The sequence below is a fragment of the Erpetoichthys calabaricus genome, chromosome 13, assembly GCF_900747795.2.
Source record: "Erpetoichthys calabaricus chromosome 13, fErpCal1.3, whole genome shotgun sequence".
NCBI lineage: Eukaryota > Metazoa > Chordata > Cladistia > Polypteriformes > Polypteridae > Erpetoichthys > Erpetoichthys calabaricus.
The window spans coordinates 82,757,664-82,783,593 of record NC_041406.2 but is presented as its reverse complement, the minus strand read 5'-3'; the positions used below and the strand labels follow the sequence as shown (position 1 = coordinate 82,783,593).

The 25,930-nt window shown below is 36.3% G+C and overlaps 1 protein-coding gene across 4 annotated transcripts in view; it reads left to right on the top strand.

The window, feature by feature from the left end:
• agmo (alkylglycerol monooxygenase) overlaps positions 1-25,930 on the top strand; it is a 278,974-nt gene that overhangs the window by 179,314 nt on the left and 73,730 nt on the right. For 3 of the 4 annotated variants that reach the window (XM_051935716.1, XM_028817173.2, XM_051935718.1), the window contains 2 exons: positions 14,607-14,689; positions 16,404-16,509. The exons of the other annotated variant lie outside the window; for it this stretch is intronic. In XM_051935716.1, coding sequence (XP_051791676.1) covers positions 14,607-14,689; positions 16,404-16,509 — 189 coding nt within the window. The remainder of the gene's footprint in view (positions 1-14,606; positions 14,690-16,403; positions 16,510-25,930) is intronic. 4 annotated transcript variants of the gene reach the window in all.

Sequence of the window (25,930 nt, the reverse complement as noted above, 5' to 3'; positions counted from 1 at the left end):
CTGCTTTTTAAATCAGCATCTTTTTCCAGGCATTTTATGTCAAGCCAATGTATTACTTACGTAATTGCCAGGGATTCATATTCAGCGAAGATTTATTGTCATGTCAGTATTTTCTTTTAATCAGCATATTGCCTAATGTGTAAGTAGAATACGGATGATATTTTGATTTAATTTTGTCTTCAATTATATCACATTCATTTTTATAACATTTATAAACTATCATGTTTAAACCTGTTTAATGAACTTCTCAGTCACACTGGGCCAGGGCTTTTCTCAACAGTATTGAACATAAAGTGAGAAGCAACCCTGAATATACCCAATGGAAACCAGCATTTTATTGGAGATGTGGGAGAAAAAGTAGAGTACCCAGAAGAAAGCCCATGAAGATATAGGGGAACTAAATGAGTGGGCTGAGATTTGAACCCAGGATAATGGATCTGTAAGACTGCAGCACTACCCATTGTGCTAATCATATTATGTTTTTATTGTATTCATTTTTGCTCCCATTAGTTTTATATTTGGAATATGCATTCTAGAGATAAACTTCCAAATAAATATCATCCAGTTTATACTTATAGATACATTAAATATCTGTTGATACACCATAATACAATTGTCAATTTTATATTGTCTTATAATAATAACAATAATAATAATTCTTTATATTTATATAGCGTTATTCTCACTACTCATTGTGATTTAAATAGTGAGTGGAGAGCCACTACAACCACTAGTAATGTCCACCAGTCACCTGGACAATGCAAGGGTAGCTATTATTGCATTAGTATGCTCACCACACATTAGCTGGTGAAGGGGTGAGAGTTGGCTAATTAGAGACAGGGGATGATTAGGGGACCAGAATTACCAGGCCATGTTGGGCAATTTAGCCAGGACAGCAGAATAGACCCTGCTCTTTTCAAAGGATGCCCTGGGATCTTTAATGACCACAGAGAGTCAGGACCTCGATTTTACATCCCATCCAAAGGACAGCACCATTTTAACAGCACAGCATCCCTGTCACTGTACTGGGGCATTGGGATCCACATTCAGACCTCAGTGTAAGCGCTCCAAGCTGGCCTCACCAACACCTCTTCCAGCAGCAACCCAAGCTTTTCCTGGTTGGTCTCACATCTTAGTACTGGCCAGGCCTGAACATGCTTAAGCTTCAGGTGAATTACCTGTTCTGACATGTATGTGGTATGGCTGCTGACAATACAATGTTAGTATGGTAAATAGTTATTTTAATGTACATTGTTATTCACACAAAAAAGTAGCTCCCTGTGATCATTTTAATAAGAAATGTTTAATGGAATAAACAGCCTTCTACACAGTATACTATCACATGAAGTTCCTATCTTTTCAGCAGACAGGCAGGTGAATAGCTCATTTCTTCCATTGATTGAAATGCTATGGAAAGTATAATAAAACAAAGAAAGACATGCAAGGACAAATACCCTTTTGCATGCTGTACCTGTATATGAATGCCTAAAGCAAAGTTTACAAAGTTAATTAACTGCACATATGTATAAACAGATCACTGAAAAGGATAATCTGTACTTCATAGAGGCATCAGTAGAGTAGTAGCACTTATGAGACAACATTAAATACATCTGGTAATAATTCTACATAAGGTGGCAGAAAAGGTTGTTTATATTATACTTTTGCAGAAGTGAGGAACATTGAAGTTAAAAGATGATTTTGAGGTGTGCACAGGTCTAATCAAATCTGATGTGTAGTACCATAATTAACAAGGTTTTAGCATCTACCAAAGCAAATTACTAAAATAGGCAGGGAAGCAGACATCCTCTATCATTTTATAATTTCTGCATTTTCCAAAAGTCTTTCAGATAAAGTGTTTACTTTAAACAATAATGCAAAACTACTGAAACAGAAAAAAGGACCCAATGGATCACACGGTACCACTTGCCCAAAGTTGAAAAATTATGAATATTAAACTATGTGTAAAAAAAAAAAAAGTATGATTTTGTTTGCAAATATTTGTATACTTAAAGGTAAATTAATTATTGGCTCAACCTATCTAATTATGAATTAATACAAAACATATAATAAATATAATATTTCACTGACTTGCTGGAAGTAGTACATTTTTTGCTTTAAATTATAGTTGCCATATACTGATGATAGATAGATAGATAGATAGATAGATAGATAGATAGATAGATAGATAGATAGATAGATAGATAGATAGATAGATAGATAGATAGATTATTAATCCCCAAGGGTAAATTGTTAGTAAAATCTGATAATAATATAAGAAGGATTACTTGAAATATTGCTCCCATCCATCCATTTTCTTGACCAGTGTTTGGTTGGTGATCTATTCCAGAATTCCAGTGACCATGGTGTCTTGGAGGTATGGTCGCTTGAGTTGACATATGATAACACAATGATCATTTTCTTCCATGCGACACAAAAGCAGACCTTGAAGCTTGGCTGGATATCAACTCATTTGGCCTTAAGCCAGGTTTAATACTTTTAAAATTAATTATATTTCCTTTCTTTAGTAGAATTTCCCTTTTACCTTTTTGTGTGTCAGCTTTGTGTTTTTTACTTATATCACTATGCTTCCTAAACGCTGGCAGATTGTGTGCCTCAATGATCCTTATAACTATGTTATCCTGTGATATAAACTGCTGATTGGGTCACCCGTGGCAAGTGGTCTATGAGGAGGGGCCAAACAAGGAACAATTGATTATCATCAGAAGCACATTCACGTCCAAGTTTGAACAGTGACTGAAGTGACTTGATGGAACAAAGGACTTGGTTGTGACAGGAGTGCAGCAATATTAAAATGTTTGCGCACATGTTGAATCATATACAATTCACATTTTTGTATAGCACTCTTTACTGAGTGCAGTCTTAGAACTTTGTTTAACAACACAGGAAGACAAAGCAGTTTCAAACTGATTAACATAAATGTAACATAACATCTGTCCATTAGCATAATTGTTGAACTATAGCCAGTACACATTAGTGTAGAAGAGAATAAAAACTCCAGTCAGCAGCATAACTGAAGAAAATGAACCACGGGTGGGTCACAGTTAGTTATAACAGACAAACTCAAAAGTGTAAGTCAGCATAGTCACAGTCCTGGGGTCCTAGGCCCACTGGCCACCCACTCTCCCCTCCTACAAGTAAGTCTGTGTTAGGCCTTCAACAGAAACATTCAATCCATTGATTCCAAAGCCCCCCAGTATTACAGGTGTCTTTCTATGGTTGGATAACAGCCTTGAAGTAAAACAGTGGAGTAGTACCACAGCAGAACACCAATAAGACAAAAATAATTATGGTTCATAATAATTATATTATTTATATTAGTCTACAAATGACTATTTAAAAACACAGATGCAATATGGACAGCAGTGATCCTTCAACCTGGATTTAAAAGCTGAGACCAAAGAGGTATCACTTGTATAAGCAAGAAGAGTGTCCCGCAGTTTTGGGGCATTATAGCTAAAGGCTTGACACTTCAATGTTATTTTGTTAATCCTTGGAATCTTTAGTAGGCTGGCATCTTGAAATTTTAATGTGTTCACTGGTTTGTAAGTGGGGCCTTGGCCATTTCATGTTTTATATGTAAGAAGAAGGATTTTGAAATCAGACCTAAGCTTAAGCTTAGTGTAAGGACTTGAGAACCAGAATTATGTGGTTGTACTTTCTAGTTCTTGTAATGATTCTTCCAGCTGCATTTCAAATTAACTGAAAGCTGCATATAGAACATTTAAGAACAGCGTGTGAATAACGCATTATAGTAGTCAATGCTACTAAGAAATAAATGCATGAATTTGTTAATTATTTTCTCAGAATCCTCCATATTTAGAAACCAGATTTATTTTTCAAAACTTTTAACCTAGAAAAAAGCAGGTGTTAGAGTCAGCATCTTTACGTAGTACAACAAAAAAAACAAGTGTTTATTCTCACATTTGCATACATTGTCATATCTCCGGTGTCTGTGAAAACATGAGGGAGCCGCCTTCCAGCACTGTGTTCTTTACTCATAGCATGCTCTATCTACAATATGCCATTTCGCGTGTTTGCTTTTCCCCATGTCCAGTTTATACTGGATGTGTACTTTGCATACTGACCGCTTTGCTGGTGTAACATATATCTGGCATACTTTATATAACTGCATGATGTATTATTAGTAAGGTCAGATGTGTGGTTTTCATTTGGTGGAAGTTAAGGAAACCCAACAAGTCTGTGATCAAATGTTAGATAACTGCTGATGTACCTATATACAGTACAGTATTGTACTAAATGCTATTCCTTATTTGGAGAAAGATGGCACTTGATGGCATTACCAGAGAAAGACAATCAGTGACTGTGGTGATGTGACTAGTTGAGCTTGTCACAGGCAATGGGAGAAATGTCACTGCTGGTAATATTTTCACATCACTTTCACCTTTCATGATAAATAGGATAAGAGACAAACATCCTCTATTCCAAAGTATAAACAAAATGAAATAGTAACTGCTATCTTACTGTGAAAGGCTACACAAGATATTCAAAGAGACAGACACCAGTAAAGTGTAGATGCAGTCCCACATGACAGGATGCACACTCAAAAAACCATAAGTGATTTTACCATACCACTGTTTTTGATGTTGAATCCACTCACAGACTTCAAAAATAAGTGTTAACTACACATGTTGGCATCATTCTACTTGTCATTTATATACGTAATAAGTGAAATATATAAGTATATCTGTAATTTTTATAAACTATGTATTGAGAAAAATATTAGTTTAACTTCATTTATTATTTAATATTTCTAGCTGTTTAAAAATTGTTGTTTTGCTTTTTATGATTAAATTTTGAAGCAGCTTTATGCCAAGTAGCAGCACAACTTTGGAAAGCCACTGATGTCACAGCATCCCTTCAGGTCCCTCTCACTCCCAGTAGAATTAAGCAATGCCACATGGTAAAAGACAATAAAACAAATGAAGAATGTGTAATCTGTAGGCTTTATCCAGCTATGTGTTATGTGGTTGGGATGAGGAACAACATCTCCAGATTTGAGGTTATTGTTCTTTCCTGGAAAAGAATTGCCTTGGTCTGTTGTAGTTCAACTACTTCAGTTTCTTATTCACAATTAAGGGATAATATTAATAGAACCTTATAATAAGGGATAAGCTTAGTAGAACCACTGTTTCTTTGAATCAAGAGGAGCTACTTAAGATGGCTTAAACATGTAGTTAGGTGCTTCCCACAGGTGGTGTGAAAGACATAGCACACTGAAAGAAGATCCAGAGGTAAACCAGGACATGCTGGGGAGTTTATATTTCTCAGGTGGCCTGGCAGTTGTGGAGAATTTACTAGTAGAGGATGTAAGAAGGTGCTAAAGATAGACTGGCCTTAGAAAAAAAATGGTGATGGTGATGTTAAGCATTTGCTTCACCTATGAATAGAAAATGTAATCAGTTAAGCGAATATCTATAGGATCATCTTATAGCTGCCAGTTTACTTCCTTTCATTACACTTAAGTTGGTACATGTCGAGGACTTGTCCACACATTTCTTTGTTTTTTAAACTTCCTTGCAATTTATTGGAATGTTTTGTACTACCAACAATATTGTCTTCTAACCTGTTCCTTTAAAATACAAAAAAAGCTTTGTTTTTAAGTTTTTTTCTAAAAGCCTGTTAGTCTCACCATACTCACCATAGACAAAGATCTTCTAGTTTGATACATGATTACTATACAATGGTGTCTGACATCATTTGTTAGTTTAAAATCCCAGTGACACCACAAGTACAAAAAAAGCAAAATGAGAGAATGGAACCTGACAAAATTACTTATAAATATATATAATTTTGAACCCAATTTATTTTCCAGCTCAGTTGCAAGTTCTCTTTTCCAGATCACTTCTACTTTTCAATTGTAATATTCAAGTTACTTTACTCTATTAGATGTGACTGTGTTCCTTTCACACTGAAAAACAAATACATTATGAGGGATGTTTTTGGAGTTTTATATTAAAAAGCAAAACTGCAGAGGCTCTGCTCTTTAAATGCAACAATATAATTTTTAAAATGCAACCGTGAGGTCAGGACTAAAACAAAACATTAATACAATTACTTCTAGATACAGTAAAATTTTTAAATGTTTGCACAGCAAATATTTGATCTTATTTTTGAATATCCATTTATATGTTATTTTTTTTCCTTTTCAAATTTAGGAATACTGAGTGCAGTTGTTTTTATTATGTTGTTTTTGTAGGACATCAAAAGCTGACATTAGAATATCTTCTGTAATCACCAGCCATATTTCATCCTCAGTGTTCTAAAACTAGAGAGAAATGTGATGAAAGAAATGTGCTTAATAAAATGGGATATAGGTGTTTAATTGTATATCTTTGATCATGGCTTTTACTATTAAACTATATTTATTAGTTTTATGAAATGTTGCTTCTTTTGATAACCGTATACTATGGTCTTTAAGTTTGTTTATTATGCTAACAATATTGGTTGTCTTGTCTATAGTACAGTAACAAAGTACTGTGTGGAATGTGGATGACCAAAATGATTGTACTACTGCAGAGACAGACAAACACATACACTTTCTTTTAATAAAGACTGAATGATTTAAATATAACTTAATTATTCATTTACATATTAAACAGAGCCTGTATTAATATACAATACCACACTTTTGTAAATTTCTTCATCTTTAATGTCATATACTAGAGCCTTAAAAATTGAGACCAAAGCTCATACTGTGAAAATCTTTTCAAAACTACAGATGGTAAATTAGCACACTGTTGTACGCATCAACATAAAAATGAATATACCGTGACTAAATGTGTGTGAGAATAAAATATATATAATTTCTAAATTATTTCCTTATGCTTATCTGCTTTAGCTTTATTTTGGAAAACTTAGACTTGGAAACTTGGCATCTCTCTTTATATCCCATGGGGTGACAGTTAAGAAGAAAATACAGTAGTAAGAATTCAGATAACAATAAACTTAAAGCAGTTGCAACAAAGACTGGCCAAACTGCTGTCAAGAGGATGAATGATCCTTTTTTATGTTTTATGATGGTCTTTCCATTCTGGTTATCAACAAGAGGCAAGTGAGGCCTTGAAGGTCAATCTTTAGAAGCCTCTGTTGCAAAATAAACAGATAATGTTGACATTTGTAGTTTATTTTCCTTTCTCTGAAATAACAGTGAAATGCCAGTCTTTTTTGCCACTATTCTTGTAGACCATGATGATATAGGTACATGAAAATGGTTATGTAGTTTGATTAGCTGTGTGACAGTTTCATTCTGATATGCCTCACCTCCTGTAAGCCATCAAACCAGAATGGTGAGGTGACCACAATGCCCCATAAATAAGTTGATCAATCACATAATTCTCAGAACTTTCATTTGTGAACAAGATTCTAAGATAATTTAGCTGCAACATTAAGGCAGCTCCTCTTCCTCCTTACTTGGAGAAGACATCTCAATCGTTTGTGGGACAAGATCCAAAAATTAATATTCGAAGAGGCAAACCTTAAATGCACCAAACCCAATTTCAGTTCAGTTTATGTCTGTATAACGTAAGGCTCATAGATTTATAACAATAACATAATAACACTAAATTGCAGAACTTACAATATTAACATACATAAAAACTCAAACTGTTGGATCTTAAACACAAAGCAAAATACAGCAACTAAAATTTGATTACTAATTTGGAACAAAAACGAAAACATCTCCCACAGACGGCAGAGAAGCTACTCACTAGTAGAATTGTACTCTTCATACTTTTGCACTTTTTGCTATTATGTTTATAATTGTCCACAAAAATTATTAAGTAAAGTGGAACGCAACACCTATCTTAAGGAAATTTGCCAAGCATGTGGACACCTTTCACAATTCACAAACAGGACCTAAGCACTTAATATTATGCACATTTCTGAAAGCTTCACTCCCTTTCTTCTTCTTCTTCTTCTTTCGGCTGCACCCGTTAGGGGTTGCCACAGCGGATCATCTTCTTACATATATTTCTGTCCTCTGCATCTTGTTCTGTTACACCCATCACCTGCAAGTCCTCTATCACCACATCCATAACCCTTCTCTTAGGCCTTCCTCTTTTTCTCTTGCCTGGAAGCTCTATCCTTAGCATCCTTCTCCCAATATACTCAGCATTTTTCCTCTGCACATGTCCAAACCAACGCAATCTCGCCTCGCTGAGTTTGTCTCCCAACTGTCCAACCTGAGCTGACCCTCTTAAGGTTCTCATTTCTAATCCCGTCCATCCTCGTCACACCCAATGTAAATCTTAGCATCTTTAACTCTGCCACCTCCAGCTCTGTCTTCTGCTTTCTGGTCAGTGCCACCGTCTCCAACCCATATAATATAGCTGGTCTCACTACCGTCCTGTAGACCTTCCCTTTCACTCTTGCTGATATCCGTCTGTCACAAATCACTCCTGACACTTCTCCACCCATTCCACCATGCCTGCACTCATTTTTTTCACCTCTCTTCCACAATCCCCACAATGAAAGCTTCACTCCCTTTACTAAAAAGAAAAGGTAGTGCAGTCTTTCCTAGAGTTACCATCACTGGCTCTTGGAGGTAAAGTGTGTCCTCCAGTTCTATCAGTTTTGGAAAACCTTTTGAGCATCAATGTTAACATTTCACTAAGAACATGTGTCCTATTCTTTCTGACAAAAGAATCACAAGTGAGCAGTGCTCAGAAGACATCACAAAATAATGATGTCCAAGGCTTACCACTTGGTACTTACTTTCTGTTGTCGCTCATAGTAACTGCCTCCACAAGAGAAATCTTAAAAAGAGATCATTTACACTTAAATGATAAAAGTTGAATAATTCTCTCAGAGGTTCTGTGTGGAGTTTTCCTTGGTTAAATTGATAAATTACCCTAAATACCTCTACATTGTCTAATTTGGGGTTGAGGGGCCTTTTCTTTGCTACATGAATAAATGGTGCGTAAATGCACAAAAATGTTGTATACCCCTGTTTTCACGTTCACTTTGAGATGTATAAAAACTAAACTTGGCTTAAAGCCACCCATATTTTCACAGCAGTCTCATACCTTGTGTATGTACTTTTCTGCTCGTTTTTACAAACTGGAGGCACCCAGCATCAAAGCAGTGCTACTGTTTCTGTGTTGTTTCCCTTTCTTTTTCATATGTGCATCCATGATGAGGGAGTTTTCAAATACACCAAAATTAACTGTTGTAAAATGATTAGACACACTCAAAAAGGTTTGGGGCAGCCACTCGTATAATTTCCCTGGCTGCAAAATGGTTTGAAAATAGCAGTAATGTGCATAGATTGGACTCCGTAACTGAACTGGGGATGGTTGGAAGAGATGGTGGTTTTAAATGTTCAGACAGGACGTGGCATAGTGAACCCGGAAGTGATGTGCTTCTAGGGTTGCCACCAGAAGTGATGTGCTTCTGGGTGCCGGAACCGGAAGTGACATGTTTCTGGGGGACGGAGCCAGAAGTGATGTCTACAGAGTTGGACCAGACAGGTTTTCCCATTTTTTGTCTGCAGAGACAACAGATGAAAGGTTAGCTCACCCCGCCACCCCCTGGCCTGGCGTGGAATTACCCTCACTTGATCCATACAGCCTTCTCCTATTCACACATGTGTGACACGGCTCCCCCCTAAGCCCAGACCCGTCGGGTCGGACATGCCTGTCTGTGAGGTTGTGACTCTGGGAAAGAGCATCAGCATTACCTTTCAGTACACCTCGACAATAAATGACCGAAAATTTGTAGGGCTGTAGGTCCAAGAACCACCTTGTGACTCGTGGGTTTGAGTCCCTGTGCAAGGCCATCCACTGTAAGGGTGCATGGTCTGTCACCACGGTGAATTCAAGCCCCAAGAGGTTAGGTTAGGTTAGGTTAGGTTAGGTTTCTTTATTTAGTCATGTTTACACAGGAAAACATGAAATTTGCCTTCTCAGTTACATCTAATAACAGGTAACAGACAGAATGAAATAAAACAGACAAATAGAAATAAGAAAGGTTAAGGTAAGGCAGTTAGATAAAACATATTTATACCAAAAAAAAAAAAAAGGGTAACAGGATATATATCAAAACCATAAACATTATCTCCGATATTTCTTATTGAAAAGTCGTATGGCACTAGGAAGAAAGGAGTTTCTGGAGCGATTTGTGTGGGTTTTCAAAGCAACTATCCTTCCTGATTTACTGAAGTTTAGTTCTACATGTAATGGATGTCTGTCATCAGTTGAGATGATTTCCAGTTTCTTTAGCATTGCCCTCTGACACACACTAGTCAAATCATCTACATCAGCCCCAATAACTTTAGCTGCATACTTCGTAATCTGCTGGAGCTTTTTTGAGTTTTGGTTTGTCAGACTATTAAACCAGGCAATGAAACTGAAAGTGATCACGGACTGGATCATACTACGATAGAAGGACAACATGAGGTCCTTGTCTACTTTAAATAGTTTGAGTTTATGGAGGAGAAATAAGCGCTGGTTGCATTTAGAAAATAATTTTTTTGTATTTGTACCTCAGCTGAGTAATCATCCATTTAATCGCCCAAGCCTCCTGCTTTACTGGTCTCCCGGTCCAACAGTTTCTGACTCTGGTACATAATGGGGTGTTCCATTCCATCGACACTTTGGCTGAGCACGGCTCCAAGACCTGTGTCCAAAGCATCTGTCTGAAGGATGAAAGGTAAAGAAAAATTAGGGGCTTTCAAGACTGGAGCTGACATAAGGGATTTCTTCAGGTCACTAAATGCAGCTTCTGTTGTTTCATCCCATACCACATGATTCAGTTTCCCCTTCTTTGTGAGATTGGTCAAGGGCGTGGCTCTCTCGGAGAAACGGGGTACAAACTGGCAATAATCTGAGAAAGGGCCTGTATCTGCTGCTTGGTCATCGGACAGGGCCAATTCAATATGGCATCTATTTTGGAGCACTGTGGTCTTACTATACCCTGGCCCACTAGGTAACCTAAATGTTTGGTTTCAACTAGTCCAAAGTAGCATTTCTTCAGATTAATGCGAAGTCCGGCTTTCGCTAGTGACCACAATACAGCTCAAACTTGCTGTAGGTGTTCATTCCAGGTGCTGGAATAAATGACCACGTCATCTAAGTAGGCAGCACTATACAAATTATGGGGACCAAGCACTTTGTCCACCAAACGTTGGAACGTCACAGATACCCCATGTAATCCAAATGGAAGAACCCAATAGTGCCAGTGTCTGCTAGGAGTACTAAATGCTGTCTTCTCCTTTGTGGAGTCTGTTAAGGGGACCTGCCAATACCCTTTTGTCATATGAAGAGTAGTCAAAAATTTGGCTTGTCCTATTCACTCAAGGAGGTGAATCGGATTGGGAGACTTGGTTACGCCGACGGAAGTCATTGCAAAACCTCCAACTCAAATCAGGCTTTCCAACCAAAATGATAGGACTGGACCAGGGACTATAACTTTCCTCTATAACACCAAGATCCAGCATTTGTTTGATCTCCAGCTCCACTTCTGCCTTTTTTGCCTCGGGAAGACAATATGGGCATTCTCGGAATACTAACCCGGGTTCTGTCACAATGTCATGTGCAACCAGGGAGGTTTGTCCAGGTTTCTCACTTACTACCTCTGGGACAGACAGTATAACTGCTTCAACCTCCTGTTGTTGTTGGTGAGTAAGATTATCACCAAAGTTAAGGTTTAATTTTTGAGCAATGAGTGAGTGGTGCTTTCTGGAGGAGGGATCTGAGTCAGTTTTCTTCCACGGTTTCAGCAAATATAAATGTGCTTGCTGGGTCAACGTTCCTCTCCTTAACTACATATGGGCCTTGCCAATGTGGCAGCAATTTGGAATGTGAGGTTGGAAATAAAACCATGACACGATTCCTAAGGGCGGAACTCCCAAAGAAACGTATCACGGTTATAGCAACAGACATGGGCTGCTTGCGCCTTTTCCTTGTGAGACTTTAAAATAGGTCTGATTTTTGCAAATCTGTCATGTAACTGCGCAATATACTCCAGTATATTTGTAGGTGGAAGGGCCTCCTGCTCCTCCCAGCCTTCTTTTAAAATATCCAATATACCTCAAGGTTGCGGTCCATATCACAATTCAAATAGTGAGAACCCGTAGAGGCTTGTGGGATTTCCCGATATGCAAAAAGGACGAGGGGGAGGAGCTGATCCCAGTTCCTTCCATCCTCATTGACTACTTTGCATAGCATCTGTTTGAGAGTTTGATTAAACCTCTTGATTAGACCATCGGTTTGAGGATGATATACGATTAGGTCTTTAAATATGATTAGGTCTTTAAATGTTTTATTTTCAGTAATTTGGCCATCTCCCTGAATGTCTCCAAGGTAAAAGGCGTCCCTCAATCCATCAGGATTTCTTTAGGGATGCCGACTCGCGCAAAGACCACTACCAACACCCATGCAATAGCTTTTGATGCTCCTGAGTGCAGGGGAACAGCTTCAGGATATCGGGTAACATAATCTACCAAGACCATTATATATTTATGACCCCTGGTAGAGTGCTCTAGGGGTCCCATCAGATCGACCCCAATTCTTTCAAAGGGGAAGTCAATTAAGGGTAATGGGACTAGAGAAGCACGGTCTCTTCCTAGGAATCTGTTGCAATTGACATTCAGGACAGGACATACAAAAGCGGCAGACCTCCTCATTAATCCTGGGCCAAGAAAATCTGAGCTTAATTCACTCATTTTCTTGGACCAAATGGGCTCCCAGGAGGTGGGTATGAGCCAATTCACAGACTTGATGCCGGTAATTCCATGGAACTAACAACACTAACAACTAACTAACTGCCACCCGATATAATACAAAGTGGGGACCCGGTGGCATGGGATGTAATGTGCGTTGCCCATTTACCAGAACCACTGCATTTTTTTTTCAGATTTAAGGGAGTCGTTGTTCCACTGCTCCCTTTTAAATGAAGAGATAATAGGTCCCCTTTCTACATGCCCAGGTGCCTTTGAAAGGTTGGTGGGTCGAAGCACACTCCTGTTTTCCCCGATACACACCGTCTGACCCCAGCTTGGCGACTCGGGTACGGTACTTACACATCTGACCTTTCTTCGATTGCAGGTGTGGATAGTGTGTTGAGTCTTTGATGAGGTTTAATAAGGAGGTTGTCATCCTGCTGACTACGCCACTGTGAAATGATTAGACTCGACACACTCAAAAAGGTTTGGGGCAGCCACACTTATAATTTCCCAGTAGTGAAAGAAATTGGTAACTGCACTGCTACAACAAAATTCGATGCCTCTGAGAAACTAATGCAAGATTGGAGTAGGCAAGAAGGTGTAAAAAAAAAAAATTTAAGTGTCGCATTTTTGAACGGGCATATAAGTTGGGGTCTAATTTTATGATCGATTTTTTGGATTTCAAGACCTGACTTATACGTGAGTATATACAGTAGTAAGTTTTTCCTTGCCTCCACTTCGTATTCACTGAAATTCTTCTTTTTCCCACATGCTTTTGCCATTGTGTTTTAACAAAACACTGAACAGAAGGGACTCTTTATATTGATTTGCATATCCAAATGTGAAAAATTCTGGGAGTAGTCGGGGTGGGGCTGTAGGTGCGTGCATGTGCGTTAAGTTTCATGTTCACCCACTGCACATGCAACCTACCTGGGAAGGGGTCTCTCTCTGAACTGCCTTTCCCAAGTTTTCTTCCATTTTTTTCCCTAGTAGGGTTTTTTTTTTTGGGAGTTTTTTATTGTCTTCTTAGAGAGTCAAGGCTGGGGGGCTGTCAAAAGGCAGGGCCTGTTAAAGCTCATTGTGGCACTTCTTGTGTAATTTTGGGCTATACAAAAATACATTGTATTGGCGTTTATAAAGGGGAAGTGCATAGAACATGGTGTATGTATGGTTTTATGCATCTGGAGTTTTTTGTATGTACACACATTTCCAGTTTTATCTGTATGCAATGATTTAGTGTGCATTCTACACACAGTGTTATACGTGATGCCAATGGTCACTATGGTAAAGGAGCAATTCAGATTAAAAACTACAGTTACTTAATCAAATAGCCATGTAAATTGGGCATTTTACACTCATGAATATTGGTTAAAATATTCACTAAAAAGTACAAAACTGAATGTGAAACTAACAAATTTATTTACTTGCACTAATAAATGTACAATATCTTCATTTTTTATGTCAGATGGGAGGTACATGCCTGGGAAAGAATTAAAGGTGCAGAGTATTACACAAATAAATTACCCAGGGAGAAATATTTCAGTCCCAAACCAAAATTTCAATAACTAAACCCACCACAGGGAACAACTTTGCATACCTGTGTCAAGTCTCAAGAATGCCTGCTATTGTCTTTCCCTACAAAATTAGAAAATCTGTTTAAAATTTGCTAGAGATAGATGGGGATATACACTCCAGTTAAAAACACATTCAGCTTCATACATTTGAAGATAAATAAATAAAATCATATCTCTGATTAGACAGGTTCTACAGTGATCTTTAGAGAAGAATAAAGCATTAAATAACTGACATCTTTTATAGAATCCAGCATTGTTTAAATTTATTAAAATTACCTATATTACCTAACTTGATTTCATGGAGTATTTTGTTTATACTTGCAAAACAGGTGCTGTCTGAGACTGTGCTTGTCCTGAATATTATCTACGTATTACTAACATTGACAGCCATTGGATTTATTTCAAATCAAAAGTAAGTCTCCTTTTGTTATTGTAAATATTTTATAGTCATTAAGCAAAGTAGATATTATTTTCTTAAGTAATGAAATGATTTTTGCTTTAATTTTAAAATTATACTTATTGTGTATGCAACATTGATTCAGCCAAAACCACTTATGATTTTCATGGGGCCGGAAATAAAAGACAAAGTAGATGATAAAGTAGAACGTCATAAAGAATTCAAAAACATTGGCGCGATACACATGCAGAGCAGGTTAGAGATAATGAAAGTACTAAAATTTGAAAGTCTCAAAAAAATGATAGTAGAGATCACATTAGCGCAAACAAATGGAAATTACTTGGTGAAATAACAAAACACCGAAAAGAGATTGAATATATGGACATAGCAAAGAAACCACAATTCGGTTAGGTTTATATTTATGATCCTGGAGAAGCGATGCAACATAGAATCGAAAGAGTTAAATGATAGAACATATTAGAAATTCTACAGCCAATAATGGATACAAAGCCATACGTCCAAGTATCGCACTTTATACAAAATTTATCTGAAAAACACGGACAAATAACTTTTCTTGAATTTCTATATGAATCCAAAAGATCACGTTCGGATATATAATAAACCAACATGTGATGAATTGTCAGCGATAACAGTTTCGAAAGATGGAGATATCAAAGACAGAGTTGATATTCGTGTTTATCCAAAAGCACAGCATGATTCGTCGCAAGTGGCAGATCCGGGAAATGACTAGCGTGTAGGGCCTGCACGGGGGTTGGCAAGCGGAGAAAGCAGGGGCCAGAGCCCCCTAGACTATTAAAAATATAAATTGAAATAATACATTGGGGCGCAGTGGGTAGCGCTGCTGCCTCGCAGTTGGGAGACCTGGGGACCTGGGTTCGCTTCCCGGGTCCTCCCTGCGTGGAGTTTGCATGTTCTCCCCGTGTCTGCATGGGTTTCCTCCGGGCGCTCCGGTTTCCTCCCACAGTCCAAAGACATGCCAGTTAGGTGGATTGGCGATTCTAAATTGTCCCTAGTGTGTGCTTGGTCTGTGGGTGTGTTTGTGTGTTTCCTGCGGTGGGTTGGCACCCTGCCCAGGATTGGTTCCTGCCTTGTGCCCTGTGTTGGCTGGGATTGGCTCCAGCAGACCCCCGTGACCCTGTGTTCGGATTCAGCGGGTTGGAAAATGAATGAATGAATGAATAATACATTGACACAAGTATTCCGATTTTGACACTTGAAATCTGGCTCATGTGCATTCCATTCTGTTGATCATCATAGAGATGTTTCTAAATCTTGTTTGGAGTACACCAGTGGTCAATTCAATTGATTGGATAGAATTAGTAGAGTCATATGCCTGTCTTGATTTTCACATTTCATGATTTTTTTCCACAGGAATTTTTTTATCCTGCTATACAGAACAGTTATACTAAAAAAGGATTTATCCTCACAATAAAAAAAACAAAAATTTCACCCAAAAAAAAATCTAACAAATCTTTTAAGATGGTCCCAGCTTAGATTAAAGCTGACAGCCTTGTCCCAGAAAAAAAGTAGTTCAGAAAAGGATGGATGGAAGAGTTAATTAATTAAAATATTTTTAGTTCGGCTTTAAATTTGGGACAAGTAAAATGTAATTAAATATTATTAGAATAGCCTATTGTGTGCTGTTTGTAACACACATTTCAAACTTACAGTCTTAGTGGTTCACAGAACAATTAATTTATTTCTGCAGATGTGGTGTGGCCTTACTGGAACCTGTAAGATGTATTGTTTTTCTTGTTTTCCATCGACTCGGCTATTTAAAACTGCCTTCTCCTGTCTTAACTCTTCCAAGTGAGGTGAGTCACTTGTATGTAGGTTGTATTAATACCAATGATTATATACAGGCCAATTATGTACACTACCTAGTGCTGTTTATTTAATAATAAATTAAAACAGTTCTTTTTTTACACTAGCTAATCATTTCACAGTGTTCAACATATTGCACCTAGCCCATTGATTGATTGTTAGATTTGTTAATTACTCATGTTCATTATATTTCCTTAGACATTAAGTTTTTACTTGAGTATGTATGTCACATTTTAAATTTTATTGTACAATGTTCAGCCATTAAAAGTTAGTTGGTGCTTTGTATATTAGCAGTCTGACTTGTGATTATCAGTATAAGTTAGTACTTTGCGGTCCTACCTAATATCTTACATCTGTATTATGGATGTATTTTTGTGTTCCCAAGGTTTTTTATGCATTTCTGCTTTTTTCCTTCTGTGGAGAGTAATGTTAGTTTCTCTTATTGGCATCTAATTTTTTCTTTGTTCATCACGTTATGTGACACACTGGTGAATACAACTACCAAATGCACTTTCCAGCTTGACTGCATAATCTTCTGGCTTCATAGATATCTAGCAGGAGCCACATTTTACTTTTTCCCATCTAGGTGGCTGTGTTCTATTTTTTAAGTCTGTATAGCTGACCCATGCCACCTAACACCAACATTTCCTCTAGCAGCAGCTGCAGCTTCAGCATTAGCCAATTTGGTCGCACTGTGACTGGTTAAGTTAAAGATTTTCTGGTTTTGACTATTGCTTTCCTTGTCTGAGTTTCCTTTCATTTCTGTTAAATATATACAAAAAAAAAAAGAAAACTGCTTTTTGTGCCGACTATGATTATGTTGCACACTTGGTGACTTGAATTCTGGCACATCACCAGCATATCTATTTTGCCAAGACTGATTCCAAAATAACGAAAGCTTACTTGGTCAAAACATTGATGGCAAGCATAAAGAATGAAAAGAGACTAGGAATGAGTTAATAACAGCTAATAGCCAATTATTTATTAGCAGCGTTGGCAAAAAAATAACAGGCAATTATTCTAAGTGGACAGCCTTATCAGTCGCTCTAACAAAATACCATTAAAGGAAGCATACATTCAGTCTTGATTTAAATGCTGAAAAATATTAGGTATCTGTTATAATTGGCAGGAAGATCATTTCAAAGTTTTGGGAACTTCCAGCAAACTATAGTATTTTAACTTACCCTGGAAATTTGAAGTTGGCTTGTAATTTGTTTGTAAATTCCATAAGATAAAAGGGGACAAAGCCATGATTATACATCAGAAGAAAAATGCTAAAATCATTACTGAAATAAACTCAAAGATGGTGCAGAGACTTAATTAGTGCTTCTCACAGTAGTTTCCGTCATGAACTTTCTTCAGAATTAACTAAGGGATGCAGCAGAATGATTTGAAAAGCTAGAAAATAAACTTCTGCAGTGGTGCTTGATAAATCTGAAGGAAGTAGCTTTTGCTACTGAAAAAAATTAAACCCCAGAGAAATAGAGTATATAAGCAATTTGAAGAATAAAGTGAAAATCAGTATCAAAGATAAAACTATATATCTAAGTGTATTTATAAACTATACTTTCCACAAGAGAACACTACTGGTCCTGGATAAATCTATAAACCTAAAAGCTCTAGTGTTACACGTTCAAAATGGACAGCAGCATATTGGTATAGAAGCATTTCTAACAATTGGTAAATTTCAGTTTTGTGTCAACCTAACTCTCATCTTTTATTTCGCTATAATTAATTAATGGCACTCTAAGAATAGTACAGCATGAAAGTGAGCCTTATTAATGCCAAAAGTAATGTGTATTGTATGTGTTTTATTTTTTTTACCTCATCAACTGAAAAGTTGTATGCAGATGCAGTACTCTAACATTTAGAGAATATCACTTACAATGCTGTCTCAGAATTAAATGTGTTACCACAACTAATAACATAGCACACTCAAACCTGCTTATTCCAATTCAGAGTCATAGGTGGCTAGATACCTGTTCCAGGAGCACTGGGTGCAAGACAGGAACCATCCCTGGACAGGACACCAGTGTATCACATGGGTCACTCGCGCACGCACTCATTCTCACACTTAACACATGGCCAATTTGGAATCGGCAGTTAACCTAAAATGCACATCTTTAGGATATGTTAGGAAAACCATAATATGACCTGACAAATAAGGGAAACTGTGCAAACAATGTGGGATTCAATGCCAGAGCACTGCATTTTCAAGGAAACAGCATTAACCACTTGACAAAATTGCCAGCCATCAAAATAAAAAAGGTTATTTTTCATTTTTAGGTGGAGAAAAAATTTATCCACAGTTGTTAATGGGTTTGGAGTGGTTGTGACATTAAGGCTGTCTGACAGGCATTCAAAGAATTCTTTCCAAAATTATGTTAATTTGGTGCACTTCCAAAACATATGGCCCAGTGGGGATGGAACTAGATTTCAGCATTCCCAGGTTGGATCTTGCCCTGAATATATTTTGGACAATTTTAAATGAGGTAAATGTGATCAATGAAAGATTTGAATGATTGAATCCTTTGCGCTTAAGGAGCTGGAATGTATTCTATGCATTCTGCCTTCCACTCCTTTTCTGAGACATTAAGTGAAAGCTCCTTTCCCTAGCGTACTCTAGGATCTTTGAGAGGAAGAGACTTCAAGATGTTTTTATATATTGTCTGAGATACTGTATGAGTCTTCAAGGTTTATCAATATTTCTTTTGGAATAGAAATGGGTGGGACTGAGGAAAATTGGGCAGGTTCCTTTTAGTAAAATTTCTGGTTTGAAAATAGTGGAAAAATAGTGTTGCTGGGAAGTTACATTTGAAGTGTAATTGTTCATAGGTTGCAAAGACATTATCTATATACAGTTCTCTTAAGTGTTTTAATCCCAATCATTTCCTAAGACTAAATTCTGTGTTGGTTTGAGAGGGTTGAAAAAGGTGATTATTATATAGATGGTGGTATTCTTATTTTCATATCCTATAGGTAAAATCTTATAGGTCTACTAGTCTACAGGTGGTGTAACCTGCTGGAAACCTGAATAATAAAGGAAGATGAATTTCTTTATTATTATATCACAAAAAGTGCTAATGTTTTCATTAACATATGCTGCTATATATCCCTATTTACTTTTTTTTACCATCTCTTTGTCTGTCATACCGAAACATACATAACTTAGCAATGCAATGACCTGAAGCATACAAATTTCATGAAAGGTTTCTTGAATTTATTAGTAAGAAAAGTTGCCATGGTCCAGGACTAGCAGCTGAGGATGGAACTATCATGAATATGATCAATGCAAAGTGGAACAAAATACAGCAGGAATATAAACACATCTCCCCATAGTCTCATGCTGTTCTAATGATGAATATCTCAGACAAAATTAAATAAATACACAAATACATGAAAGTACTGTGAAGTGTAACAATAAATAAATTATAACATGAAATATTAGTATAAATAGTCCAATGTATCATAAACTACATTTTTTGTTGCTTATATCTATGTACTTATGTAATTATTTCTTTGTTTATTTACTTCAGTGACACCCCACATAACATGAAATAAGCCCTGAAATGAACACTATCACTTTAAGTCATCAAAGCTGAAAAGATGGGCCCTTGCGAGTATAGTTTTTTTATTGTTGTATTATCTGCAGGAAGCACCTACACACTTTGCCTCACTTGTGAGTCCTGTGGCACTTGTGCATGCTCAAAGTTGTGACTATGTGTGTCAGATATTAGTGCAAAAAAAAGTTTCCCAGAATTTCTATGTTTAGCAGCTACTTTAATTCAAGAAACTCTAATAAATTCATTATTAGGAGTTCGCATCTGTAGTGTCTGCTGTGAATGTGGTACTTGATAACCGCATGTTTCCATTTGCTCTACCGGCAATTCACCAATCAAAAAACAATACTCTCTAGAACCCGCCCTCTCAACTTTGATGAGCGAAAGTGATAATTCTCCTTTCAGAGCTTATTTTAAGTTGCCCATATGTCACTGAAATAAATAAATAATAAAAAAGATATTTAATCAAATGTTTAATTATATACTCAAATTTAATGTTATCTTTTATTTATGTCACATTTCACACTACTTTTATTTATTTATTTTGTCTGAAATATTCCTCCATAATATTCTTCCTTAAAAATGTTTATTGAAAACATTCGTTCATTTATCTATGTAAATCAGCCGTAACATGAAGCCAAACACCAAATCCAGCATATACTGCATATAGGAAGAACACACTTTGAACAACATTGCATCACAGAACATATTCACACATATAACAACCTTCTATCATGGCAGGCAAATTTGAGTTAGTAGTTGACCTAAAATGCATCTGTGAGATGTGGGGGGAAATTGGTGTATTTGGAGACACTAAGGGGGAAATGTTGTACCTAAGCCCTGGGCCCTGCAACTGTGAGATTACTATGCCACTTTGACAATCTTCTAATTAAAGACTTGTATTACTCACACTTGCTATTTTTCAATGGTGGTAGTTGTGTAACTAATTGACTGTTTAAAATATAAAGGTGACACTTAGGGTTCCATTATGCGTTTAATCAAATTGGAGCATTCTTCATCCCATGAGTGACACTTTTATTCCTTGAGGTTTTTTTGTTTTTAAATTGCTTGCCCATACGATATAATAACTCTTACCACACTTTTGAAATCACAGAACCCATAACTCTTTAGTAGTTTATTGAATACATTTAAGAAATATTCTTTTAATATACACAGACATTAAAAGCCAAGCATTTTTATTTTGACTCCTTTTCCAATTTTTACACATCTGTTTTTCTGCAGATTTATAGCTGGAAACATGAATCATACTGTATATTTCTTAAACTAAGAAATCTCAGATTCTAAGGGTACTTTTTGCTTTTCTATAGGGGATAAGGTATTAAATCCCTTCAGGAAATTATGCTGTTCCTTTCCTTATTAGGATTAGTTTGTAGGAAAATAAGTATAAATTCTCCTATTCATTTTGTAGCATTTTTATGGTTATTTTTGTGGAAGGTTTTAGCTTACAAGCTGGTTTTTCACATCTTGACTTGACTGCTTTCTTCTGTACCATTTAGAAATGTAGAAAATAGTCCTTTTCTGTGTAATAATAAATGATCGAATGCAGTTCCTTAAAATATAAAGTGTCATGTGATATTTTTGTTTATTTGTTTTGTTGTGGAATTTTGAAAATGTATTTAATTTTCTTGTAAATGAATGTATATTTCTGAAATTTTCTTCATCGTATTTTTAAACATTTTTTCTTTGAAGTAAATTATATTTGCAGAAACATTTTGCAGTAAGAAAAATAGATAAAAAAATAGATAACTTTTTATTTGTTGAGTAGAACACTACCTAAATGTTTTGATGCTATAAGCCTTTTAGTTTTCATCACTTGAGCAAATTTTCCATTTCCGATCATTTTTCTCATAGAATAATATTAATGTATGTTGCCTTGCATGGTATTTGCATGTTTCTTGCTCATTGTTTTATGATGTGTTTGAGGAATAGAAAAAAATTAATGAATTAAAAATACAAAATTAAAACTAAGTAATTTCCAATTTCTATAAACTCCCTTGATTTCATCCCATGGCTTTTAGTGTTCTTGCAGCTAACTTCTTCCCCAATTTAAACCTGATCTTTTAACATTCCATTTAAACTTTCATAAATTTCACTTATAACTTAATTTAATGACTAGAAGTTATATAGTTAAACTTATTAAATTTCCAAATTCATTGACAAGGTGAAGGAATTACCAAGGATAATGAGTGGCACCCCATCACTCTAACATTGGACTAAGTGGGTTCAAGAAATGAATGAATGGATTTTAATTACTGATTGGAATCGTAATTGTTTCATAATAGAAAAACAAAGTATTTGTGTGCTTACTTCACTATATAAAACCTCAAAGCACTTTCTTTTACAAGTTGTCTATACTTTAATTTTTTTGTATGATTATGGCTAGTAATATTTTTATGACAATATCAATGGTAACACAACACCTATTGTCTTATAAAACAAAAAGCACGCTATTGGCAAATATTTTGTGTTAAAAAATTCTCAAGTGAAAATTACTGTGCTGGTATACTGTTACATTTGACTCACAACAAAACTGTAAATTTGTTATAATCAGTAATAACTTATCGTAGGCTTTGGTTCACAAAAGGTCATAATTAAAAGATGTTGATCAAATTAATGTCTAAAAGAGTTTTCTAATATGCCCTGCCATGTCTCATGAAATATATGGAACAGCTTTGATTCATAACATACTTGACGGCCACCCTTTAGGGATCTCTACCCTTTGAAAAATCTTTTAGAATGTTAAAAAGAATCTTTTTAAAATGTTTTAGAGCTTCATGGATTAAGTTACTTTGCGCTTAGGTGTGACAGCAAGTCATTACAGTGTTCCCTAAGCTAGTGTGTGAGCTGGCCCCATTACCAGAGGCTTGTGCTATGATGTATGGCTCCAGATGCTCAGACCAATTGACCGTAAAATTGCTCAGCATTTCTGGCACTGCAAAGAAGCTGTACTTTGCATCTGACCCCCTCATTACTCTCTTCCGCCTCTGCCATCCCAGCCATCCTCAAGCTTCTGGAATCAATTAGGAATGGCTGCAGTTAACTAAGAAACTGATGAGTTTTGCACGTGAGTTTAGAATAGCAGAGCATTTTATTGTGTCACTAGACATCTGTAAATTCAGGTGGTATAATTTTTCAATGAGAAAATTTCCAAAACTAACTTACTGTAAAAGATAAAGTCATTATTAAATCATCACTTTTAATTGCCTTTAGGTAATTATTACACCTTGAATGAAATAATCTATTGATCAATATATATTATTGTGTAGTTCATAAACCTTCTGCGTATATATAAATATAACTCTAATGTCTTGTGTCTTTTGTTTTAAATAATATTCGTTTTTTATTTTTTACTTGCCATATCCCCAGAGTTACTTTTAAGTGATGGAAGTTAACTTCCCAGAAATAGAAATCAGACTTAGAGAAATCAAATTGTAAACCAAAACCTTGAACTAAAATTAAAGCCATTTTCAAACAAGGAAAAATCTAAAATTTAAATCAGTGAAAAGAGAGAAAGTCTCCTTGGACACTAGGTAGTGCATCAGAAACAAGACAGCAGTAGTAGTTTAGACTGAGGATTAACTGGCAGTACAGATAAGCCAACGGCTAGACAAGACAACAGCTTCTTTAGAGTATGGTCACTCAAACAGAAACAAGATAGCCACTGTCTTAACAACAGCAGGACTGCTTTGCCCAGCAGGTTGCCAGTTCATAGGATATAGAGGGTCTTGTCATGGGAACAAGGTTTATGTTTTACCGCTTATTGGATTCTCAAGTACTAAGCGAAAAAGTCAGTAAACCGAGGAATGTATATTTGCACATTCAGACATTTTTGTTTGAATATTCACAATCTTGAATACATCGCAATACACAACACTGTCTTAAATAGAATCACACCAATAATGTCCCTCATCACAACTTCTAAGAGATCCTGGCAAGGAACCATTATGTCTATTCAGCAGAGCCATACAATGAAAAGCATTATGACATCATGGCAAAACAAAATTATGCAGATAACATTAAAATAAAAAAGTAAGTCTTCAAAGAAAACAAAATTACAAAATGAATGTGAAACTAGAATCACCATAATTCAGAAGCCAAGAAGAAAAAAATAATGTTGGTGAGCTCAAGTCAACTAAGAGGTTATTAGTGTTAATGATGACATAGTTCCAACACAAATTCTAGGAGTTCTTATTAAGCAAACCTAAAATTAAATGACCAAAGTGCTATGCAGTATATTTGAACAATAACTTAGCTAACTCTATTCATATAGTGAATTTTTTTTATTTTTATATATTTATTTCCTTTAATTTGTTTACTGGCAAGTCCCTGATAATAAATAAGACCACTATAAAACAAGTAACTGTTTCAGAGGGAAAAGGTCTATTGTTTATGCCAAATTCAGGGTTACTCATAGTCCTATATCAAACTGAAATTCTGGAGTGCTCATAACCCTATCCATATGGGGGAAGATGATGAATAAAGGACTAGTTTATCCACAGCTACAGTGGATATAAAAATCTACACACCCCTTCCAAAATGGCAGGTTTTGAAATCAAGAAAAATCTTGTCAGAACTTATTCCACCTTTATTGCAAGACTGTGATCTATACAAACAAGGTGAAATCAAATCAGAAACTGTTCAGTGAAAAAAAAGGAAAAATCATACAAAAACCCGGTTGCATTAGTGTACACACCCCCTAAACTAATATTTAGTTGAAGCACTGTTTGATTTTATTATAGCACTCCTGATGAATTTTGCCCACTCCTCCTTGCAAAAAATGTCCAGGGGCCTCATGCATAACGCCGTGTGTAGAATTCGCACTATAACATGACGAAAGCTCAAAAGCGGAAATGTGCTTAAGCACAAAAAAATCCGGATGCATAAATCTGTGTGAACGCCAACTTCCACATTCTTCCGCTCCATAAATCCCAGTCAGCGTGAAAAGTAACGCATGTGCATGTGCCTGCTGTCCTGCCCCAACTCTTCCCAGAATTATGTCTCTTTGAATATGCAAATAAATATAAATAGCTCTTAAGCTCAGCGTTCTATGAAAAGGCAATGGCAAAAGCACGAGGGAAAATAGAAGGATTTCAGCGAATACCAAGTGGAGGCAAGGAAAAACATACTATTTGTTGGTTTAAACAGTGGTATAAACAACAAAAGGAAGTTGATCGCGTGACATAGTGTTTTGGAGAAACTTGAAAGCTCAAGTTCACAAAGTCGCACAGTGAAAAGAAAAAGAAGTTGTCACATATCAAAGTCGCCGTGAAAAGGTGAGTCATAGCTCACTGTCTGAGTATCATATGAAAGCTTATTAGGGTACAGAGAAAAAAATAGTCACACAGTGGGGAAAAAGCACAAAATGTCAACTTTAATCTCTAAATTTCCACTTTAATCACGTAGTTTATTTTGTCATTAAAGTAGAACATCATAAATTTCATCTTAAAATCGTTTAATGTTTAGTTTCTCAAATGCCATCGTAACTACAGTAGCATGTTAAATGCTTTGTTTTGTATTTGATCTTCTATGTGCTCTATGTGTGTGAATCACTACGTGCTTCCGGGCTTTCTCTTCCTCCGACAGGACACAGAATCCATTACATTCGTGACATTACAGCTCTCTGAATAATTAAAATACTGAGATGTATGCGTGATATCATTTTCATGATGATAGGAGTTAAAGCATGTTATTAAACATGGGAACACGGTGGCGCAGTGATTGTTCATGTCTCACGCAAGATGCTTGCTGTGTCATGTTTGACCTTCGATGAAATACTTTATTGTAGCAGTACTGTCTCTTTCAAACGTACTAACCCCCAATTCCTGTCCTT